At 45.4% G+C, this 24,007-nt stretch overlaps 2 protein-coding genes and 1 long non-coding RNA gene across 6 annotated transcripts in view; 1 reads left to right on the forward strand and 2 right to left on the reverse strand.

Moving 5' to 3' along the window:
* Positions 1–6,511: 6,511 nt before the first annotated feature.
* LOC306967037 (transmembrane protease serine 11D-like) overlaps positions 6,512–24,007 on the reverse strand; it is a 39,853-nt gene continuing 22,357 nt past the window's right edge. For all 4 annotated transcript variants that reach the window (XM_079561934.1, XM_079561932.1, XM_079561931.1 and 1 more), the window contains 6 exons: positions 22,022–22,187; positions 11,022–11,200; positions 7,928–8,023; positions 6,914–7,056; positions 6,671–6,826; positions 6,512–6,592 (listed from right to left, as the gene is read on the reverse strand). In XM_079561934.1, coding sequence (XP_079418060.1) covers positions 6,581–6,592; positions 6,671–6,826; positions 6,914–7,056; positions 7,928–8,023; positions 11,022–11,200; positions 22,022–22,187 — 752 coding nt within the window. In that variant the 3' untranslated portion in view covers positions 6,512–6,580. The remainder of the gene's footprint in view (positions 6,593–6,670; positions 6,827–6,913; positions 7,057–7,927; positions 8,024–11,021; positions 11,201–22,021; positions 22,188–24,007) is intronic.
* Positions 13,420–15,888, reverse strand: LOC306967063 (interleukin-1 beta-like). The gene is made up of 6 exons (XM_079561968.1): positions 15,810–15,888; positions 15,627–15,681; positions 15,375–15,546; positions 15,136–15,306; positions 14,002–14,129; positions 13,420–13,915 (listed from the first exon to the last, which is right to left on the reverse strand). Exons 1-6 carry the CDS (start codon positions 15,842–15,844, stop codon positions 13,697–13,699), a joined length of 780 nt encoding a protein of 259 aa, XP_079418094.1. The 5' UTR covers positions 15,845–15,888; the 3' UTR covers positions 13,420–13,696.
* Positions 18,660–19,239, forward strand: LOC306966488. Its single transcript, XR_013793111.1, has 2 exons — positions 18,660–18,899; positions 19,164–19,239. It is a non-coding gene; the product is annotated as an uncharacterized lncRNA (long non-coding RNA).

Consider the following 24,007-nt stretch of genomic DNA (forward strand, 5'->3'; position numbering starts at 1 on the left):
CTACACGAAGGACACCAAGGCGTTGTAAAATGCAAAGCTCGAGCTCGCCAGACAGTATGTTGGCCTGGGCTCAGCCAGCAAATTAGTGAAATGGTGTTGGAGTGTAGAACGTGCATTCAAGAGAGACACAACCACAATGAGCCACTTATGCCAACAGCATGCCCTGACCGTCCGTGGCAAAGGGTGGGTACAGATCAGTTCGAGCTAGGGGGGAAAACTTACCTTCTTGCTGTGGACTATCTTTCCAGGTTTGTTGAGATTGCCCTACTAAACAAAACAAAATCCAACGACATCATTACTCACCTAAAATCATTTTTGGTGTCATTCATGGCGTCCCCGAGGTCCTAATGTCAGACAATGGGCCACAGTTTTCCGGACAGACTTTCACAGACTTTGCCGCTGCTTATGGATTCCAACACGTCACGAGTAGCCCAAGGTTTCCGCAAAGTAACGGAGAAGCGGAACGTGCCGTTCAGACTGTGAAAAACCTACTGAAAAAAGCATCCGATCCATATTTAGCTCTCCTTGCCTACAGAGCTACTCGTCTCCAAAATGGATACAGCCCTGCTGAACTTCTCATGGGCCGACGCCTGCAGACAACTCTTCCGACCCTTCCCTCGCAGCTGGCCCCAACACTGCCGGACAGCGCCACACTGGCTCAAAAGGAAAGGGAGAAGAGGATGTCAGACATCTCCAACTACAAGCGTCATCGAGCAAAACCTTTGTGCAAGTTGTCACCAGGTGAACATGTGTGGGTGACTGATGCTAAAACATCAGGCACTGTTTTCCAAAGTCACTCTACACCAAGATCTTACACAGTCGACTTACCACATGGGACAGTGAGACGCAATCGCTTGCATTTGATTCCTTTGCATAAGTCTGAGATAAAGCAGAGAGTGTCAGATGTACCATTTGAACATGTGTCAAAAACACTGAATGAACCTCCAGTTACTCCTGTAAACACTGATGTTGTCAGAACTAGATCAGGACGAGCTATTGTTCAACCTAAAAGGCTAGATCTGTAAGAAACGCTGTATAATACACAGACCATTCAACTATGGTACTAAGCTTTATGTTTTAAGAGGTAACCCAAGCGCAAAGTTCATTGTTTACATGTCATAGGAAGAGAATAAAGTAAACAAAAAAAAAACAAAAAAAAAGGAAAGTTGAATATGCACCCTTACAAGTGTGAAACAAAAAGAAGAAGGGAAAAAACTGCTTTTGTTTTGTTTTTATAAAAAAAGGGAGATGTGGTGTATTCAATGACACAGTATCATCTTGTTCATTCTAATGATCTTTGGTCACACACCTGACGTAGTGACGTAACATGCGTTGTTTGATTCAGTCTGTTCAGTAAAGCCTCATGTTAACAGCACACAGTTGTCCCACGTATTATTTCATCAAACCTAAGAACACGACAGCATCCAGGTGCTTTGTCCACTTCGTTGGTGTGTCCTTTTTACCATCTTGCTGGGACCTGCAGGCTTTTGCAATGTGTCCCTTACACACCGACATTCCACGTCTCTGAATCTGCAGTCAGATGGCGCGTGTCCGTGGCCCGCACATCGGTAACATGGTTTCCCTCGCTCTTCTTTCTTGCTTGTGCTCGTCTTAGAAATAGCGTTAGCTTTGTACGTTTTCTGGGACCACTGTTGGGCATTTTGCTGTGTTACCTCGAAAACAGTCCCGGGGCGTATGCTGCTGCTGCAAGCGTTAGGTCTTTAGTGTGAGCAGAACCCGGTCACGGAGCTTGTTGACCCCACACACAAATCTATCTCTGAGAGCGTCATCTAGGAAATTACCAAATTTACACGTGGCTGCTGGCTTCCATAGGCTTGCCATGTACTCACTTAAAGATTCGTTGTCTCACTGATTTCTTGTATTGAACTTGTATCTTTCTGCAATAAAGTTGGTCTTCGGCACAAAATGTGTCTTCATGAGCTAAATTAGCTCCGCGAGTTTCTTCTCCGACGGCCTTAACGGTGCAAACAAGCCACATTTACCCTGTAGAACCGGGGGGCAAAGGTGCTCGCAGATGTCCATGAAGCCGCAGCACACACCGTTTCCAGTGGAACGCCCGTCATTGCAGCCCAGGAAGTGGAGACGCCCCTGGTGGAATGACACCTCACTCCTGCAGGCAGTGGCCGACCACACTGTGCATAAGCTTCTGCAATAACAGCGACGACCCATTGCGACAAACGTTGCTTAGACAGCGGCTGACCCACTCTGGGTCCCGCAAAGCACACAAACAGTTGCTCAGACTTACGTATTGCCGTGGTCGCCCTCACGTAAGCGGTCAGTGAGCGGACAGGGCACAGATGCTCGGAGTCAGACTCAAAACGGGCGAGTTTCAAGGGCCCGACCGGAGATGCAGAGGGCACCTTGGGAACAAAAGAAGGATTAGGCCAAAGAGTGACCCCCGAACCATCCGGGTTCCATTGACAGCAGGAGTCCTCAATAGAGAAGGCCTGCAATTCACCCACCCACTTTGCCGAGACCATCGCCAAGAGGAACGCAGTCTTCATGGACAACCAGAAGTGTCAGGAAAACGAGCGACAGCGGTGGGAAGGCGTACAGCAGCACTCTCGGCCAGTCGTGTGCCAGCGCGTCCTGGCCCATCGGACAGGAGGCATCCGCCAGAGAGAACCAGAGTGGGCAATGGTTTGCCTCTCTCGAGGTGAAGAGATCCACCTCCGCCCTGCCGAAGGACATCCATATCCCGCTCACCACCTCCGGATGGAGCATCCACTCCCCGGCCGGCATCGAATGGCGGGACAGGAAATCGGCCACTTGATTTAGCGGTCCCGGTATATGGGTTGCACGCAACCCCGCCAATCAAGGCCAAGCCCACGTAAGCAGCTGACCCGTCACCTGCGTCAACCTGACTGATCTGGTTCCCCCCATGTGGTTGATGTGGTAGACCACCGACGTGTTGTCCGACCGTATCAAAACATGTCGGCCCCGCAGATGCAGCAGGAAATGACGAAGAGCAAAATGCACCGCAAGCAGCTCCAAGACATTTATGTGTTCCTGCCTCAACTGAGGGGACCACGCACCCTGCGCTATCCGGCCCTGCCACGTCGCACCCCAGCCTGTGGACGACGCATCTGTACACACAACTTCCCGCCGAGACGGACAATCCCCCAGTCGGACACCCTGTTCGAGCCAAAGCCTGTCCCTCCATGGAGCCAGAGCCGCCAGACATGGACGAGACACCAGCAAGGGCACGCGCCGGTGTGAAAGCCGCGACGGATCCAGATGGCGGTCGTTCAGCCATATTTGCAGGGGGCGCAGACGGAGCAGTCCCAATGGAACCACACCGGAGACCGACACCAGCTTGCCTAAGAGCCGCAGGAATTTGATAAAAGGCAACCTGCTGGTCCCCCGAAACGCAGAGAGGGCCTCCATGATGCCGTCGACTCTCAGAGGGGAGGATCGAGCGGTCATTGAGACCGTGTCTAGAGCAATCCTCAGAAAAACCGTGGCCTGGGTCGGAACCAACTTGCTCTTGGGGAGATTCACTCTGAACCCCAACTGGCGTACGTGCGCAAGTACAGTCTCCGTGTCCCTAATAGCCTGTGCACGGGACGGTGCACAAACCAACCAATCGTCTATGTAGGGAAGTATCTTCAAACCCTGCACCTGTAATGGTGCCAATGCCGCCGCCACAAATCTCGTGAACACACGGGGGGACAGCGAGAGACCAAACGGGAGAACCCTGAACTGATAATGGCGGCCTTGAAAAGCGAAGCATAGAAACCTCCAATGAGGAGGAGCGATCGGGACATGAAAATACGCATCCTTCAGATCGATGCTGGTGAACCATTCGCCCCTCGCAATAGTGCGAAGCACTTCCGCGGTGCGCAACATGTGGAATGGTAAGACCTTTAAAAACATGTTGAGACCTCTCAGGTCCAACACGGGACGCAGATCCCCGGTCTTTTACGGGACCAGAAAGTAGCGTGAATAAAAAAAAACTGGATCCCGCAGGGGATCCACAGGTATAATTGCACCCTTGTCCAGTAAGGTCCCAATTTCCCGTTGTAGTGTCATGGCTTCGATGGGTCGCGGATGTGAGTGACCCGGACCAGGCCAGAAGCCGGAGGCCGGTGGCGGAACTGTAGCCTGTAACCCCCGGATAATGTGGACAACACCCAGGCGTCCCGGGTGTGAGCTGCCCAGTAACGGAGTTGTTCTGGGGTGAAACGACCGACCGCCGGCCTGTGGGTCTCACTGTCGACCACCACTGCCCCTAGCGGACCGGGAGGGTTGCCGAGACTGTTGCCCCGTGCGGGGCGGACGAGAAGCCTGCGTCCTAGGTCGATCATCGCGGAAATGGCCTCTGAGGAAAAACAAAGGGGTCCTGCGAAGGCCCGCCAACTGCTGACGCGTCTGGGTGGCCTGCGCAGTCCGCTGTAGAGCCTCCAGCGCAGCCGAACCGCAGAGTCCTCCTAGACGACTCAGTCAGAGGAGACTGGGCTAACCAGACCTGCCTACGAGCCTGCGTTAGACTGGAGAACAGGCGGCCGAGTTCCCTGGACATGAAGGCAAAGGCCTGCAAGGACGTGTCCACCAGGCCTTGCGTCGGGGACTCCAAGCCGACGTCCTCCAAAGATGACGCCAGACCCAGCAGCAAATGGGATAAGGAGTTCCCGATGCGCCCCATGCGCGCACCGGCCTCGTATGCCTTGCACAATAGCTCATCAGTGGCGCGACACTGAGGACGTGGACACCTCGCATCAGACCTCAGGGCCTCATCCGGAGACACTATCAGCGAGGCCACCGCAGGTTCGACGGACGGCATGCGGTCCAGCCCAAACTTGGCCGCCTCCTGCATGGACGCAAGTGCCCTGCCTTCCGCTGTCGGCTTAGAAAAAGCCTTGGCATCGGTCCAGCACGCCTGAAGCTGGCCGATGTATTCCAGGGATGCCAGCTGCAAACGCACAAGCGCGGTGCGCATAGGAGAAATCGCCGCGCCGTCAACGTCCCTGGCGGAGGAGTCAGAAGTTCCGCTGCCCACTTCAGACGCCTCCGTATGCCCGTCCACGGGGTCAGGGGAACGTGGATCCACATCACGAAATTGGGAGTCCGATGCAGCAACCGATAGGGCGTCATCGTCGTGAAGGGACGCCACGTCCTCCTGCCGCTGCAATCCCCCCTCTTGACGCGGACCCTCCCCGTGAAGGGCCTGAAGGAGACCCTTCATCTGGGCCAGTTCAGACGACAAACTGTCGACTTTCATCGCCAACCAAGAAGGACGACCAACCTTGCATTTTTTCCGGGCAGAGGAGGTAGGAGCTCCAGCAGCGGAGCGCTCCACGTCCGGTGCCCGCTGAGCAGGAAGCAGAGAGACCAGCCCCTGCGTCCACGTCTCCGCGCCCCCGCTTGCAGCCGGGCGAGCCTCACGGAGCGACAGCAGCATCACCCGGCAGTCCATGCAAGCGGCCTCGGTGAGGCCCTCCCAAAGGTGACCAACACCGAGGCACGAGGCGCACAGATCGTGCCCGTCGTCCAATGCCAGCGGGGCTACACAGTCCTTGCAACAAGGTGAGCCCAGCATGTCTCCGGGCCAATGCGGCCGTAAACGGCACTCACGACCCGTAAAAATAAATAAATAACGAAACAAGTGAATACCACACGAGCGAGTATGCTACTGGTGTAGACAAAACAACGCGAGCAGGGGACAAACCACTGCCGATAAAGATATCACGAAGACAAACAAAAACAGGACAGCCGAACACGGCAGCGCCGCTCCGAAAGGAAAACAAGCCACAAAACTGGCCGCAGTATAATGAAACGTCCCGCCGAAAACGGCACCAGACACTGAAAAACACAGCCCAAACCGTAAACGACAACAGGGATACTCACCGGGACGCACACCACGTGGCGACAACAGTCCACGCAGCCCAGGAGGGCGAGACACGCTCGCAGCTCCCACCACGGTGAAGGGGCCGAAAACAGCAGTGGAGTCAGAAGAAACGCAGCAGTGGAGTCCGTCAATCCGATAGCACTCGACCATGTGCGAGAAGAATGAAAGGGACTGTGGTTCCGGTGTCACGTGACTTTATAGACTCACGTAGGTCACCGGATGTCACAGGTGACTGTGGTGTTATTATTTTGAATGATCATTCAGTGCTTGTAGCACCGCCTCTGGCGGTCAGAAGGGATGAAATAGAACATAAGTTGCTCTGCGCCTGTAACGATGCACCACTGGGCATGAGGCGCCCTCTACTGGAACGGTGGTGACAAGGCTTTTGGTTTAAACACCGCATGTTGCTCTTTTAATGAGAATAGTAATTGTTTGAAACAACCAAATCGGTCTGGCCCGTGTGGAAAGTTCAAATATCCAATGTGACCCTGGCATCAAAAACCTTGGCCATATCTGGCCGAGACTACAGACCTATCTGACACCTGAAGAGACACTCTTCTGCGGCTATAGACTTTATTCTTTGGGCTAAAATGGGACATTTAAGAGAATGATTAAAGAAAACACAACACGCAGGGTTTGTCCCTTGGCTTTATATTTTATTATCTAAGTCCAGGTCTTATCAGTAAGGGCAGGTGTTGTGCGCTGCAGTCGTCAGGGTGAGCCCTACAAAAGGCCAAGGCTGTTAGTATTTGAAAACAAGTGCCGCTGTAGGTTTTTATCACTTTGTACAATTATGCATACCTCCAAGTATCCCCCGACCCACTTCATCATGTGTGTCACTCGTGTGTACACTCCTGGTTTGTTGCGTCGGCCACAGCCCTCTCCCCAACTGACCACTCCCGCCAGTCTCCACTCTCCGATGGCGGTTTCACATATGAGAGGCCCTCCACTGTCTCCCTTCGGACCATTACAAATAAATAAATAAAAGGTTTCTTGTCAGACAGGTTTCCAAATCGAGGACACTTCATTGTCTGTAGGCTATACCTGGCAGGAGTCAACCCCTCCGCTCATGCTGCCGGCGCACATCATGCGAGGAGTAAGGAATGCACCATAGACATTTGGACGTGAACACACAGACTGGGCGATCACTTTGACCTGAGCCTGCCTGAGCTCAGTGGTTATAAACCCTAAAGAGAGGACAAATAAATTGAGTCCGATCCATGTTACAATAGGATACAATGCATTCAAGACTAGAGCAATTATGTGGAAATCATGTTCAGATCACATCAAGTTAAGGCCATCAAGGTACAGAGCCAGGGCCATTACAAATAATATAAAATCAGGGGTTATGTGAAACTGTCTTTCCCTGGTCTGTCGATGGCACAGTAATTATCTGACAAGTAAAAAAAACATGGGTGTTTTTTGCTCTATGTCTGTGACAAAGATGCCCAATTTTACATACTTTACTGTGATATTCTCTCTTATATGATCATTTTGGGAGGATCAGATTACAGAAAAGATTTTAAAACAAAATATACACCCTGGCATGTGGCATTATTTTTTTCAATACAATTTGTGTACTTGCAATACAGCATTTTTTTTTTTTTTTTTTTTTGCAATGTAAGAATATGATTAATACTTATCAATGGCTTAGGTCAGTGTTTAAGTCACCCAAAGCACCACCTTAGAAATGACTTGACCTTCCAAGTACAACCTCATAAGACACTTGATATCGGAAGCACCGCTAAGCCTAGATCAAGATCAAGTGCGGCTTAAAACGTTTCTAAAAAGGGGCTAAAGACACTTAATTTGGACTAAATTATGCCACGGCTGGGTGGAAACCATGTCAAGACCCCAAAAATACCAAAAGTAAAGCATAAATAAATGTATATATAATTGAATCTATTGCAGATTGCCCCGAGTACCAGTTTGGGACTTAAATAATTTACCTGCTATACGTGTGCTGAACTAAATGGATACTAGAAGTCGATCACAAAGACTTGCTCGTGGTTTTGCTTTTAGAGTGGACTAAAATACTTCATGTTTGCAGCAGCCCACCTCCCTCCTCCGTGTGGCCCCAGCCTGTGATCCAGCAGTTGGCACCAGGGGAAAAGGAATCCTCCGCTCGGGGCAAACACACGGGACGCACGCCACCTGCCAAAGTTCACAAGATAAGACTTTTCATTTCATTGTGATCGCCAAGTGTTTACAATCACCGGATCATCTAATGATCTACTGTACGACTGCATTCGGTAAATGATTGATGGTCGAACGAGGGCGAGTTCAGAGAAAGCTTTTCTTCTCACAGGATTATCTTTCCATTAAATTTAAACAGAACTGAAAGCAACTTTATGTTCATTAACCTCTTAACCCCACCAACATATCCAGTTACTTTTATCCAGGTATCCAGGCATTATCCAAATCTAAAAGCCAAAAGCGCAACAAAAACGTTATGAAAACGCAACATAAAAGACCGTCAAAAAGAAGAAGAAGAATGAGACAATTATACATTCACTCCAGACTCGGTGGTGTTCAGTTTCTCCTGGGGAGACTGACAGAAAAGTGTCGTGACTGCACACATCTGTGCCAGCGTTCCCTCCGACCACTACCATGCATTCACACACAGCATTCATCCTGGTCTATTGTACATGTTTTTAGAGTTAGGGGAAACTCTAACTCTGGGTTTACAGGAAGCCTACGCAGACACGGGGAGAACATGCAAACCCCACACAGAAAGGAACCGTCCAGATGGGAATCGAACCCAGGACCTTCTAGCTGTGACGTGTGAGTGCTAACCGCCGCGACAACAAGGTTACAAAAAAAAGCGACAACAACACAGTAACAATTTGGGTAAAGCCGAACTGGAAGGAATTCCACCCCCCGCCTTAACCGAGCGCATTTTCTCCAGTTCGCCTTACCAAATCTAAAAGCATCTCGACTGGAGCTGACAACCTAAAGGCCAGTACAACGCATCATTTGAAAGCTAAGACCTACAAACATTTCAGCATCACCTGCCTGCGGCCAATGATCGCTTCTGAGAGGGCCACACCCCCATCTCAGCCATCAATGTAAGAGCTGCACCTCTGTAGCAGCCAATCATTGCCATTGGTCCCACATTTAAAGGAATAGGCCACCGTTTTTACATACTGAGATATGCTCTTACCTCACTTTAGCCGAGTTAATATATCCCCGTCTGGTCTTTGTCCGTGCGCTCTGCCAGGCAAACGGAGCACATACGCAGCCTCTCCCACATGTCACATAGCTCCAAAAAAGCTCACGATAGAAGCTACCAAGCTCTTCCACGTGTTGCCTATTTAAATAAAGTTACGTGAAGTGTTTTCATGCGAAGTATATTTACACAGAAATGTAGCATGTCGATTTTATAAGCAGATAAAAAGGGGGACTATATTGTGAGGCGTAATGATACAGGAGCACAGCGTCCGCGCAGTAACTCCAAAAGACTTCCCCCGCTCACTTCCGTCAATAACCTTTAGGAGTTACTGCGCGGACGTTTTGCTCCTCGTATCATTACGCCTCACAATATAGTTCCCCTTTTTATTTGCTTATAAAATCGACATGCTACATTTCTGTGTAAATATACTTCGCATGAAAACACTTCACGTAACTTTATTTAAATAGGGAACACGTGGAAGAGCTTGGTAGCTTCTATCGTGAGCTTTTTTGGAGCTATATGACATGTGGGAGAGGCTGCGTATGTGCTCCGTTTGCATGACAGAGCGCACGGACAAAGACCAGACGGGGATATATTAACTCGACTAAAGTGAGGTAAGAGCATATCTCAGTATGTAAAAACGGTGGCCTATTCCTTTAAGCCCCAGCAATCATGGTTCATTCGTGCTGCGACCCACCTCCGCCCCGTCTCCACCTCTGCTGCCCACGGCTTCTCCCTGCTCCATCCTTCACGGGTCTCCATACCACCACCAGTGTCCAGGCTCCGGGGGAAGACTTCCCTAACTCCAAGCTGTTCCTCCATACTGACTTTCATACATCGATGTCGACCTCCGGGCTGTGATCGCCAAAGCTAATATACATGTCAATACATTTTCCTAGTCGCCACTTTTGCCTGTTTGAGTCTGTCCAGGTTGAACTGATCTCATGCCTTGCGTTGTTGCTGTCACTTTTTCCACGTTCTTTTTCATCACAATTCTGACACTTTTTTTGTTGCAAAAATTGATCACTTGTTACTCTTTTGATGCTTTTTTGTCATGTTTTTGTTACGTTTTTGATTCCTTTTTTTGCTCTTTTGTTGCTTTTTGTTGTCACTTTTTGATGCTTTTTTTGTTGCATTTTCATCCTGGTTTTCTTTTAATATTTGTCACTATTTTGACGCTTTTTTCAAGAAGCTTTTAGATTTGAGTAATGGCAAACTGGAGAAAATGTGCTCGGTACCGGTGGGGGTTAAGAGGTTGAATTGGGTTAAAAGATAATAAACAAAATACTATCTAAGACCTAAACAAGAATAAGAATTTGTAAAATTAGGACTAAAACTGACCGACCTTTAACATTACTGTTATGTTTATGGACACAATTTTTTTCCCTCCCAAGGATAGTTGGGAAAAAATAGGACCCCCTAACCAGTTGATATACAGTATGTATACTGTGTACCAGAATTGGGTAGAGTAGTTAACATATTTACCCACGTAAGAGTAAAGTTACTTTGAAATAATTGACTTGAATAGAAGTAAAAAGTAGTGGCCCAAATAGTTACTCAAGAGTAAAAATGAGTATAGTGTGAGTACTGTGTTTGAGTGTAAAAGTTTGATTTATGTTTCTGTTGTGACATAAATGATGAGAAAAGAAAACCTGAAATAATGTGCACATTGGAAATACCATAACATTTGAAAATAAAAATAAATAAATTATTATAAATGAAGTAAACCAAACACAAAATGTATCAACAATTTCTTTTACTCAAGAGTAACAGTTACTTTATTTCAAAAGAACTCAAGTAGAAGTAAAACGTACGGCGAGAAAACACTACATGCAAGAGTATGTACATATAGTAGTACATGTACCCGCGCCTGTGTAGCAACAATCATAAGAAAAAGAAAAAAAAATGACCGGACATGACCCCCACCAGCCTGCATCACCGCCTGTATTCCTCCAGATGGCGCCACCTTCCCCTGCTTACCGTTCATGTTGATCTCTGTGATGGTCCGCAGCAGACCCACATCGTAGTCGTTGTTGGCGGCGTGGTATTTGGGGTGATAGACCACCTGCAGCGCCCTGTAGCGTCTCCCCAGGGAGCCCTCTCCAATGGTCACACTGTTCACGTGCACGTGCCAATCTGAGGCATCTAACATGCCGTTTCTAAAGAGGAGGAAAAACTCTGTTAGAACTATCACTGAGTAAATGAAATAAGTGAACACAAAATTAAAGCCAACACATTTCACCCAACAAATAGAATCAAATTCAAGACATTTTTTTTCATTAAGGGTTTTTATATAATTTAAGGACACAGACATTTTACATCTGGGACAAACTGAATGAGTTGTAACTCTGACAATGTTCAAATCCAGGCTGAAAACAGTTCTTTTTGCCCGTGCATATGAGTGAATGTATTTTATCTACACTCTTGCCTTTTACTGTAATTGATTAATTTTATGTTGATGTCCAGAGGAGAAGGAGCGACAAAACAGAGGTTAGGTAACTTTGTGTGAACGAGCAAGAAAAATAGTGCTCAAGACAGAGTGAAATAGTGCTCAAGACAGAGTGAAATAGTTCTCAAGACAGAGCGAATCTAAACAAGACTTAAAAATGCATATAACTGAAAGTATTTTATCTACAGTCTTGCCTCTTACTGTAATTGATTAATTCTATGTTGATGTTTTTATTGATTGTATTTGTTTTCTTATATTTATGCAACTGTGAAGCACTTTGAATTGCCTTGTGTATGAATTGCGCTCTACAAATAAACTTGCCTTGCCTTGCCTACATCTTGGGAAGTTTATCATCATTAGAAATTAGTCTGTGGAAAAGCCTTCATTTTAATATAGCTACAAAAATACAATACAATTTACCAATGATACGCAAATTTTCCAAATTTCATCTTGGACGTCGATCTCACCCAGAGCTTTAAGTAGAACTAGGTGTAAATCCTTTTCGTAGCCCTCTGAGGGGGATGATTGGGGACTTTCATCTCCTCCAAGTGTTTCTCGTAGAAAACAACTCTTGCAACTTTCTCTGCTTCCGACCCGGCAGCCCCAATACACACTAATAGAAAACATCTCCCTCGCTGCTCTCAGTTGTCTACAAAATCACTTTTGGCTCGCATTTCTGAGGTTTGTGACATGGTACAGGTAAGTCCTGACCGTATTCTGTCTACAGCTTTCGGTTTGTTGATGAACATTTTGCAAAATGTTATTTGGTTTATCCCGATCAGAAGAAACTAAAAGGCAAACGGGCAAAGCTAACTGCGGGCTAGCGTCACTTAAACAGTATTTACAGCCAAGTTTGAGAGAAAAATATCTCCATTGTGTAATTGGCTTGTGGTACAATGCACAGTATCCCTCTCTCCCTTTGTCTTTTGTCAGCGAGTTATTTACTCTCACGGACAATTAATGAGTAAAAAACCCCGCAACAGCTGCAGTGGTGCTTGTGGCCTCTAGGGGCAAAAGTTGCTTAGTTCTGCTTTAATTTGTAAATTAGTAGTTCCAGGAACACTTTTGGATGGATGTGATTGATTCAGGGAACTGTCCCAAACAGGTACAAGAAAACTCTCCTTAAAGCTGCATTATGCAACTTTTTATGTGGAATAAAAAGTTTATGTTTGTGGGTATTTGACCTTGAAGTGATCCAGCGGCTGTATGAGTGGTCAGCATGGAGCCTTTACTTTCCATCAGTGGTCTCTAAAACGCTCTAGAATCAATTGTTTGCAAGGTTTGTACACCAGAAAACCTACAAACAATAGAACCTGGAGCGTTGTAGAGACCACTGGGATGGAAAGTAAAGGCACCATGCTGCACTCATACAGCCGCTGGGTCACTACAAGGTCAAATGCCTTCTAGGTGTTTGACCTTGTACACATACACTTTTTTTTTCCACATAAAAAGTTGCATTATGCACCTTTAAACACCATTTTATTATCGCATATCCTGCAAAATCACTCCCAGATCCTTTACCCTGAAACACACTGATCCCACCCCTCATTTTTGACCCTTGATTGTGCAGAAAATGTATTTTCCCTCTGATTTCTGTGTTGTATTCCTTGGCTTTATCAAGTGTTATACAATCTTTCGACCCTTCTGCAACATACAGTAAGTATGATGAAAATATCAAGAGCCCTGAAACCAAAGATGTACAACACATAATAGTGCAGTATCACCGCGCGCTGTTACGTTATGAGGTTTACATAATACTGCATTATAAGGTGATGTTTCATGAGCAATAAAAGGCAAGAAACATGGTTCAAAAATGCCCTGAGACCTGCAAGTGAGTTTTCAAAGAGCATTTATGTTTTTCCAAGGTTTATGAACATAAATGGTCATCAGTACCAGTTTAGAAGAGTGGTACATTTACTGATTTGCAGCTTATTTTGAAAAGTGGACAATGACATGATACAAAATGTAATAAAGTCAAACTCTTTGGCTTTATTTGCAGCAATTTTACATGTTAAATACAAAAACATCGAAAAGAAGTAAAGAAAAAGAAGCTTCTGTCTTTCTGACCTTAGGAATAAGCCATCTTACATTCGTAGGTAACAGTGATTTCTAGTGGTTGGTCACATTAAATCATAAGCTTCGTAGTGGACCTCATTCGTGGCACTTGCTCTGGGCTTCTTAATTCTCAATTATTCACTAACATGTGCTAGTGCTCTCTGAATTCGGTCAGTCGTGTGGCTGCGTTGTTCACTCGGCACATTTCCACAGGCTGGTTCTCATCCGTCGAAGACGTGCTGATGTACCAGCCCGGGCAGCTGACAGACTCAAACTTTCTCATCCCCATTCCTGTGATGATTTTGTAAAACAGGAACCGGTCCATGTTGTTTTCACTGCTGATCCTCTTCAGCTCTGACACCGTACAATCCTGTATCATACAGACCATGAAAAACTTGAAACATTCACTTCTGTTATCATCGTGACTTTTGATTACCTAATTAATAACTTTATTACCTCAAGATTCAGGACCGCTTGCGAGCCTTCCATAGAGCATGTAAGGTGCAGGTCGCTGTTTATGATGGTCAGGAGAACTAGTGTTCCTTTTGCTTCGGTGGAGATGTATTTGCACAGCTCAAACCTTACTAAATATATATATAAAAAAAAAAAAAAGAAAAGAAGAGGGGAGCATAAGAAGAATAGCAAATGTTTAGAGCAAATATTTAGAGCGATTCACAATATAGATACATTATTGAAGACTGGGTGAAGTGTCTTGCCCAAAGACACAACGACAGTGGGAACCTTCAGGACCCACTCTACCAACTGTGGCACTGTTGTGGGATAGTCTACCAATAGTCTACCATCATAGACCGTCCTAGGTCTACGCTTGACTAAGTACTCCTGAACAAAGACCAACCTAAAAGTGAGTAAAACCGATTTGTCTCCTGGCAATAAGGCAAGTCTCCAGGTAGCCATGGTGAAAACGAACAGGTTCGATTTCAGCAGTCTCTGCATGGTCTCTGAGAGTTCTCCAAGAGGTCTACGTGGCCTCAAGCAGCAGTGGCAATGTTGCAAACACTATTTTTTGTTCTCAACCTGTGAGGAGATCAAGGAGATCTCAAAGAGACTCCATTCGACTGATTGAGATCTCCTTGGTCTCCGACAGGTCTCTGAGACATTGCAGGGACGTCACAGAAACGTCTCACAGGTTGAGGACAACAAATAGTATTTGCGACACAACTGCTTGAGCCAACATAGACCTCTCAGAGACCATGTGGAGACCACATGGAGAAAAGTCTCTATACAGTATCCGTTGAAATCGAACATTTTGTTTTCACTAAGACAACCTGGATACTCGCTTTATCTCGGAGACATCTCTGTGACCAGTGGCAACTCGAGTCTCCAACTAGTCTCCAGGCCGGTGAGATAGGCCCTTCAGCACAACAGCTTGACAAACATTTCTCTACAGTTACGGAAATGCGCTGACACATCTGCCCTGGAGCTGTTTAACTGAAACGTGGCCACCACTCTGTGAGGAACACAAGGACACAGCAGCAGTGCGTGTCTCTTTGTTTTGGGTCCGTGGCTGTTGTGCAATTAAATAGTTAACTGTCATGCCATTTCTTTGTGCATTGTTGTGGTTGATTTCACCTTTTTGTTCACAGTTTCCTCCTTTGAGGGTTATGGCGTGTAGTTTCACTTCCCCCGGCGTATGGGTCAGATCCTTCTGTGCTCCATCACACAGTGTGCATTGATTAACACTGTCGACACGCTGGTACACTCTTTTCTTCACATTTGATTCCAATATTTCTGTACTCCGTTCTGTGTAGAAAAAAGGTTATTTACTCGGTAAATACAACAAATAAAACACATTTGGCTATGGCGCAAACCTTCAATCAACCTCTCAAAAAGGGCATTGCACTGCTCTTTGTCGCTCAACTCTCCAAAATTGCTCAGGGCTTTCTTGAACTTGAGAATCACCACGGTCAGGTCGGCCACACGCTGCATAGTTTTGTGGTTGCAAGAAATGACGAGTCGCATGTCATAGGGGCAGCTTTCATCCTGTGTTTAGGAAAAATAAATAAATCAACAGGTATGACTCTGTGTTTCTTTCTCCATCCTCTACATAAATGTTTCAGTACCTCTGCTTGTGCTGTAAAGCCGCAGCAGGAACGCGGTGGTTTCTCCAAAGGCGTGCTGTGTAGTAGAACACAAGATTTTAGCAGTTTTAGCAGGAACCAAAGTAAAACATATACAATATTGTGTTTTCTACCATTACTAAACCAAGGATTTAGTAATTTAGTAAAAAGTTAACATGTACTCACTTGTCCAAAGCTTGAGACAAGTCAAAATCCTCCATCTCGATAATCCAGACCGTGATCTTCAGAAGTGTTGTTTCGTGGTGGTCGAGGTTGAGGTACTGTGCAACTTTCTGAAGCGCTCCAGTTGTATACCACTTTCAGGAGGTGAAACCACGCCCCCCCTCCTCGCAGCGTTTTAAATCTACACGTGCAAAACCACAATGGTGCTTCCCCTATCGTATGTTGTTGAGGGGGTCAAAGTGTATGAGGCGGAAAGTTCCATTTCAACCTCGGATTTCCCAACCTAGTTTTAAAAAGGTCAGTCATTTTACAGACACGAGTGACAAAAACACGACTGAAAAGCCACAGAGGAGCAAAGAACACGTGCAGGAAAAAAAAAGCATCCAATTGAAAAGCGACAAAAACACAACTAAAAAGCGTTTTTAAAAAAAGCAGGAAACAAAGCGATGAAGAATGCAACAAAAAACATGACAAAAAACCCAATGTGACATGTAAGTAAATAAAACAAATGTGAAGCACCTGACGTTTTTGGCAGATGTTGTCCCAGATACATGTTAAATGTCAATGTGAAATGGATCAACCACACTGTCCTGTTGCTGACTTTATATGTTTCGTACAGTCTGTGTATTCCGATGCTTTGAGCCTAGCCTGGGAGCGACAATATTTTTCCTAGAATAGTTGGTAGATCAGCCAGTCACAAGTCATGAGAGTGAAACGTCATACATGTATCAACCAATCAGCTTAACCCTGACCCTGCCCTAGCCACTAACTTCAAGGGGGGTATTATGTAAAATGGCCTTTTTCAAGCTTTACATCATGTTATTCTGTCATTCCCTCATTAAAAACATGCCTGAAGTGTTGCCTTGGCACATTCACGTATTTTTGAGTAATCTGTAAAAACTCTGATGGCGGCCATTTTAGGGATAGGTTTGCCTGAGTCCTCCTAGGAACGCCCCCACCTCCTGGAGACGCCTCCGAGCTTTCGTCACCAGCCGAGTAACCAACCACTGCTCCTCAGCAGAACCCCCTCCCCACTGATGCCACAGACAGCGTGTGGAGGGGGCGTGTCAGAAAGGGTCAGAGGTTCTTAAAGAGACAGAGGCCTATTTCAAGACATTCACTACAGCCATTTTGAGAGAGACATTTTATACAAGGCAGTTATTCTAATTTACTGCATTTACAGACCAACAGAAGGTTTGGTCATCATTGTAGTGTGATATAGACTGGTGCTATGTGATTGAAAAAAGCATAATACCCCCTCTTTAAAGGGACTTTACGGAGTTATGTTAAAATTAAGTATTTTCCTCCCCCTACATCTTTCAACAATGTCCTGAGGTGTAGAATGAGCCCAGACATAGTCACCACAACTGCCTCTAAAATCCTGCACTGTCACTCAAAATGGTGTTAATTCGGGTCTGAAGTGCCGTCATGCACGAGCTTAATATAGAAGCTGCAGTTACACGTATGACCTGAGGTGGCAGTAGTGAGTATGAAATGGCTAACTTGCATCTAGCCCTTTTAAGGATAGTGGGCTGGTGCCTAATCTTAAAGCAGTACTAAGTAACTTATTTACCTTAATAAATCCTTTCCGTAGTCCCTGTGGGGGTAATACAAGTGTTTATGGGATGATTGGAGGGTCTTTCATCTCCCCCTGGTGTCTCTGGCCAGAAAACCATGTTTGCAACTTGACTGCCCCCGGTGCGGAGAAAGCAATACACACTAATGGAATCACGAAGAAGAAGCTAACATGCTAACGGGCAAAGCTAACTGCGGCTAACGTCACTTTAAACAGTATTTACAGCCAAGTTTGAGTGAAAAAAAATATTTCCGTTGTATAATTGGATGCACAGTAACCCTCTGTCCCTTCGCCTTTCCTGTCAGCGTAGTATTTACTCTCCAAGACAATTAATAAATTAAAAAATCGTAACTTGCTACTACACCTGCAGTTGCGCTTATGGCCTCTAGGGGGAAGAGTTACTTAGTACTGCTTTAATACATCTCTGATTGTAATCATTTCGAACTGCACATCAGCCTGGGGACCATGGCCGAAATCTTCGCATGGATTTGGGGACCAATCACAGAATGAGGAGGGACGGCAAGATGATAACGCTATTCGACATATGGAAACTTGTAGTTCGAGTACGTCAGACATCATCGGATACAATTGATATGATTTATAAAGTTAATATGTAAAAAAAGAAAATTAAAAACAAATAATATTTAATATATGAAAACTCTTCCTCACCCTCCGCGGGCGGTCTCTTTTTCCTCCAAGCTCGGGTCCTCTATCAGAGGCCTGGGAGCTTGAGGGTTCTGCGCAGTATCTTTGCTGTTCCTAGAACTGCACTTTTCTGGACCGAGATGTCTGATGTATTTCCTGGGATCTGCTGGAGCCACTCCTCCAGTTTGGGGGTCACTGCCCCGAGTGCCCCAACGACCACGGGCACCACTGATGCCTTCACCCTCCAGGTTTTCTCCAGCTCTTCTCTGAGCCCCTGGTATTTCTCTAGTTTCTCATGTTCCTTTTTCCTGATGTTGAAGTCGCTTGGTATTGCTATGTCGACCACAACGGCTTTCCTCTGCTCTTTGTCCAACACACAATGTCCGGTTAGTTCGCCATTACCATTCTGTCCGTCTGTATCTGGAAGTCCCACAGGATCTTGGCTCGGTCATTCTCGACCACCTTTGGAGGTGTTTCCCACTTTGACCTTGGGGTTTCCAGCCCATACTCTGCACAGATGTTCCTGTACACTATACCAGCCACTTGGTTATGGCGCTCCATGTAAGCTTTCCCTGCAGCATCTTACACCCTGCAGTTATGTTCTTACACCTGCAGTTATGTTCTTACACCCTGCAGTTATGTGCTGGATTGTCTCATTGGCCTCTTTGCACAGTCTACACCTGGGGTCTTGTCTGGTGTGGTAGATCTGGGCCTCTATTGCTCTGGTGCTCAAGGCTCCTGTGCAGCCATGATGAGCCTCTGTGCTGTCCTTTAGTCCGGCTCTGTCTAGCCATTGGTAGGATTTCTGTATATCCGCCACTTCAGTTATGTTTCGGTGGTACATGCCGTGTAGGGGCTTGTCCTCCCATGACGTGACCTCCAGCACCTCATCTTCTGTTCCCCATTGTCTGAGACATTCACTGAGCACGTCATCTGTTGGAGCCTTGTCCTTGATGTACTTATGGATCTTGGATGTTTCATCCTGGATAGTGGCTCTCACACTCACTAGTCCTCGGCCTCCTTCCTTACGTCTAGCGTACAGTCTCAGAGTGCTGGATTTGGGGTGGAACCCTCCGTGCATGGTTAGGAGCTTTCGCGTCTTAACATCTGTGGTCTGTATCTCATCCTTTGGCCAGCTTATTATTCCTGCAGGGTATCTGATTACTGGCAGGGTGTAGCTGTTTATTGCCCGGGACTTGTTCTTGCCATTGAGCTGCTTCTTAGGACCTGCCTTACTCGTTGGAGGTATTTGGCCGTAGCCGCTTTCCTTGTCACCTCTTCAAGGTTGCCATTTGCTTGTGGGATTCCGAGGTACTTGTAACTGTCCTCAATGAGGACAGAGGCAGGTTATTGGCCGATAGTTGGATGGGACTGTACCCTTTCAGGGATCCTTCAGGATCAGGATTGTGCGCCCTTCGGTTAACCATTCAGGGTGATTCCCTGGTTCATGGAGTGCTGTGAGTTTCTTAAGCCAGTAGGCGTGTATCATGTCAGGGCCTGGTGCTGTCCAGTTTTTCATACCTGAGGCTCTTTCTTGGACGTCTGCCACTGTGATGGTAACTGGATTCTGTTCAGGGAGGTTGCTGTGGTCCTCTCTCAGAGCCACCAGCCACTGTGCATCACTGTTGTGTGCTGCCTCCTTCTCCCATATGCCTTTCCAGTACTGTTCAGTTTCCAGCCTTGGTGGGTCTGCTCTGTTCTTGTTACCCTGCCACTGAGCGTACACTTTCGCTGGTTGAGTTGCGAACAGCCGATTTACTTGTCTGGCTTCATTGTCTCTCATGTACCTCTTTAGGCGGCTGGCCAAGGCTTGGAGCCTTTGTTTGGCAGTTTCCAATGCTTCAGGTATGGGCATCTGGCTGTACCTTTTGGGTACTTGCTTTTTCCATTACCTTCCTCATCTCCGTGAGGAAAGCTTTGTTTGTTTGAAATTATTTTGAGCTTTCATTCTTTTATACATTTGTAGTGGCCATAGTTTTTGGAATGGGTTGGGAACCACTGGTCTACTTAGTGTGGGTCCACAGCTATACTGAGTGAAGGGTTATAGGGACTATAGAGGACATTTCTTTGTAATAACTCATAATTTTATGGTAGTTTAAATGTCGAAATACACAGAATGCATGAAAATCTCCCAAAAGAGACATTTTTTTCAAACTGACTTTATACACACACAAAAAAAGCAATTCAATTTTCCTACTGATTATCCACATGACAGGCCGGTCAAACAGACAATAGACAAAAAAATATGTACATATTATTTTAGAATTACTGCATGTTATGTAAAATTGTTGTTTGTTGATGGTAAACACTGTGGTTTTTTTTTTACTATGGCTACTAGTTTTTTGTTTTGCTTTTGTGTATAGTCAGTTTGTTTTGTTGTGCCCCATAGACTTCCATTATAAATGCATGCCACCACAAATATTGTCCCTGAATGCGTATTTTTGACGACTATTTGAGCCTCCCACACATTTCCCACCGCCTCCACACGCCCCCACATGCACCCACAGTGAGTCATTGGGTATTGAATATGAAGGTACGAGTCTAAATTTTGCGTTTCCACAATTCTTCCATCTATCCATTTTCTTCCGCTTTATCCAGGGCCGGATCGCGGAGGAGGAAGTCTAAGCTGCAATTCAATCCCTAAAAATGTCCCAAACCAACAATTACATACATTCAGCATGTGTTCAGTTGTTAAGGAGACATTAACTGAGAATAAGTTTCAGTGTAATACACTGTCAACATTAAGCTCTACATGTGATTCTGTGTCGCAGGAAGTGAAAGGTTTTATGTAACAGAAGACTTTTTCCGACCTCTTGCCTACAGCAGGTGTCTCTGTGGTTTACTTTCTACAAATGTGGTCCAGCATTAAAGAGAAAACCCTCGTGTGTGCTGGGTACACGAAGTACATGAGAAGCCGAGTAAGTCAACCAAGTCGAGCTGAATAGATGCGCTGGCCAGCCATACTATTCTCTGTTTATTCTAAAATGAGTTTATTTTGAATATATTTCAATTATAAAGAGAAAGAACTGAGTATGTCTGGCCAGGCTAGACTCTCATCAGATGGAATTCAGACCTTGTATTTGCCAGGAGCAGGACAACATGGAGATGTTGCTGCATTGCTTGGACCAATAGCCACGAGCCAAACAAAAAGTTTCAATAAATAATGTCCTTCAATGCTTTACAACAGAGGTATTCAAACGTTTGTCATTGTGATCTGCATATTGATGTGAATATAAAAGAGCCACAGATGCAGAGAAACAGTCCTCTGGGGGCTTTTAGCAAGTTTTAACTGTGACACCAGCCCTTTGTTTAAACATGAATGTCAGCTCTGTCTCACACTGAAATGTTAGTGATTGAGGTTTAATGTAGTAAGTAATGAAAATGATCAAGCTTAGTAAAAAGGACCATCTTTGGCATCGTGTGCCACCTCAGCAAGAGGCCTGAGGGCCAATAAAATGAGTCTGAGGGCCACATTTGGCCCCAGGCCACACTTTGGGCACCCCTGCTTTACAATGACAGTCCCACTGCAAAAATAGCCGTGTCAGTGTCTGATTATCAGTAGCATGTTTACTCAGTATTTTTACACCATTTAGTTGCGTTTGTGAATGCTGCGTTCGTGTGAACTGCAGAGCTTGTTTTTGGCCGAGATGTGACATTATTGTCCCCACTTGGTTTGTGTTCATGTGATTTTTATGTCAGAAAGTTGGGCTTTTGAGGACAGCAAATAAAAACAGTATTTTATCTGATTTTCAGAAACATTTAACATTTAAATTTGGTGTCAGCATCTCAAAAGCTAAACCTTGGTTTAATACATGTATAAAATATCAGGTACATTTTATTTTGGCTAGCATTAACGTCAGTTTCTCTGAGGACAACATCTCAAGAAAGTTTCACTAAAAAACTCAAATGAAAGAAGAAGAAGAGCTTTCACAGACATGTGCAAAGCCTTTGATGAGCCCTTTTAGAAATTGGCAAAATTTGCTCTGTGTCTTACTCGACAAAGCAGTGGGCAGCCGTAATGACCCAGAGCGGCGAGATGACGGCTCCTCCGCAGATGTGCTTCCCCTTCCACTGTATGCTGCCCAGCCACTTCCACTCTCCTCTGGACGCCAGCGAGCCTCCCACTACCCGCTGTCTGTCGTCCAGGGCCAATTTACAATCTGCAAATGGAAGAGCATAAAGGACATTTATCTATTTATCTAATTTCTTTTTCCAGACTGGCAGCCTTAGGAGTGAATGAATGTCAAGTCTGTTGTGAAAACACGATTAATCAATAATAGAATACAATAGAAAACAATAAAATATGCTACGGTACATCCTAGATCATCACGACCAAAGCTTTTGCTCTTTGTCCATTTCTTTAAAAAAACAACAATAAAAAACAGAAAAGCCGGGGGCCCCAGTAAAAGAGCTGCATTTGCAAAGGCGCAGGGGGGAAGATGGAGCGGGGCCAGGGCTTATGGGAAATGTAGCTCTGACGTCTTTAATACAACTGATCGGAAAGCCGGTTATGAGTTAGAAATCATGTCAGGGCAAACAAAAATCTGTGTCTGACATCTATGGGTTAGAGGGCAAATTCCTAATTCCCTGAGCCACGGTCTCTAATTATGTGCATGTATGCAAATCAACATTCACTGCATATGCACATAGACATGAGGCATTTATGAGAAGATAATAAATCTACATCAATAAAATGCATTCACACATGAGCACAGCATATGTGGATGAATGGATGTGCATGTGTTATGTGTAGGGGTTTAGTTTAGTCTATTTGAGCAATAAACATTCTGCTCAAAAGGAGTGGGCCAAAGCACGAAGCTTATGACCGCCCACCCCAAAAACTCGATGCAAGAAAAAATTCTCATTTCACAATAGCACGAAGGGACATAGCACAAAAGGAACAAAACAACAACAACAAATGGGAGAAAAAAATGGGTTGTCAGGCACAGTGCAGCAAAGAAGGCCCTGAATTTGATTTCTGGGCCAGGAGGGGCCTCGCTGTGTGTCTGTGTAGGATTCCCCCACCACAGTAACCACAGTAAAGGGAGGAAGTTAGAATAAGCAGAGGTGATTTAAGTTCTATCAAAAAATCTAAACAGCGATTGAGACTCTGCGAAATGTGTGCTCCAGGCTTTAAAGCAGGGATTCTCAAACTTTAAATCAAAAGGTCCGAAAAATTTGTTTTTTACTAAACCAAAAATGCTTATTGCACTAAAACTGTAAATGTTTGAACAAAAAAATAAATGGAATTTATTTAAAGCAGTACTACGTAACTGAAATTTTAAGAGCCTAAAAAAGCTATAAAAATGAGTTGGAGAAAAAGATGGCTGACAACAGACTGGGTTCTTTTTGGTGTAGCACGACTGGTCTTCACAAGGAAGGCAGTTGTCAGATGCTCCTTGAAGGTTTTAAATCCAACATTAAATTGACAAATGCATTCAATGATCTCCATTCTCGCTTTTGAAACCTCACAAAAACAAGTGGAAAATGTCTTTAAGTTGACCAATGTTAACAAGAGTCGGGGTCCTGACAACATCTGCGGCCACACTCTTAAAAATTGTGCCAAAGAACTGAGCTCAATTTTCTTGCACATGTTTAATTTGTCCCTGGAAAAGCAACAGGTACCGCAAATCTGGAAAGATTCAGTGATTGTCCCAGTCCCTAAATCGAATAGACCCAAAAGGTTGGAGGACTTTCAAATCAGAAAAAAAAAAATCAGTTCGCTTACAGGCCGAAAAGAGGCGTTGAGGATGCCACTACAACCTTGCTTCATCTGCTCCTCAAACACTTGGAGGGGAAAAGGGACTTATGCACGCCTTCTTTTTATTGACTTCACGTCAGCTTTTAATACGATGCAACCATATGTGCTTGCCAAACGGCTTATGGAACTTTTTAATCTTGATTTAAACTTTGTCATCTGGGTTCTTGACTTTTTAACTAAAAGCAATCAAAGAGTGAGAGTCAATGGTGAACTCTTTGA

This window comes from Gobius niger, assembly GCF_951799975.1.
Source record: "Gobius niger genome assembly, chromosome: 8".
In the NCBI taxonomy this organism is placed as follows: Eukaryota; Metazoa; Chordata; class Actinopteri; order Gobiiformes; family Gobiidae; genus Gobius; species Gobius niger.

What these genes read in the sequence shown, in the direction of transcription:
- LOC306967063 (XM_079561968.1), bottom strand. Translation starts at nt 15,844, where the DNA reads ATGGAGGATTTTGACTTGTCTCAAGCTTTGGACAA. An exon ending in TTGTCTCAAGCTTTGGACAA is followed by an intron (nt 15,682 to 15,809) that starts GTGAGTACATGT and finishes TCTACTACACAG; the next exon opens with CACGCCTTTGGAGAAACCAC. An exon ending in AAGCGGTCCTGAATCTTGAG is followed by an intron (nt 13,916 to 14,001) that starts GTAATAAAGTTA and finishes TGTATGATACAG; the next exon opens with GATTGTACGGTGTCAGAGCT.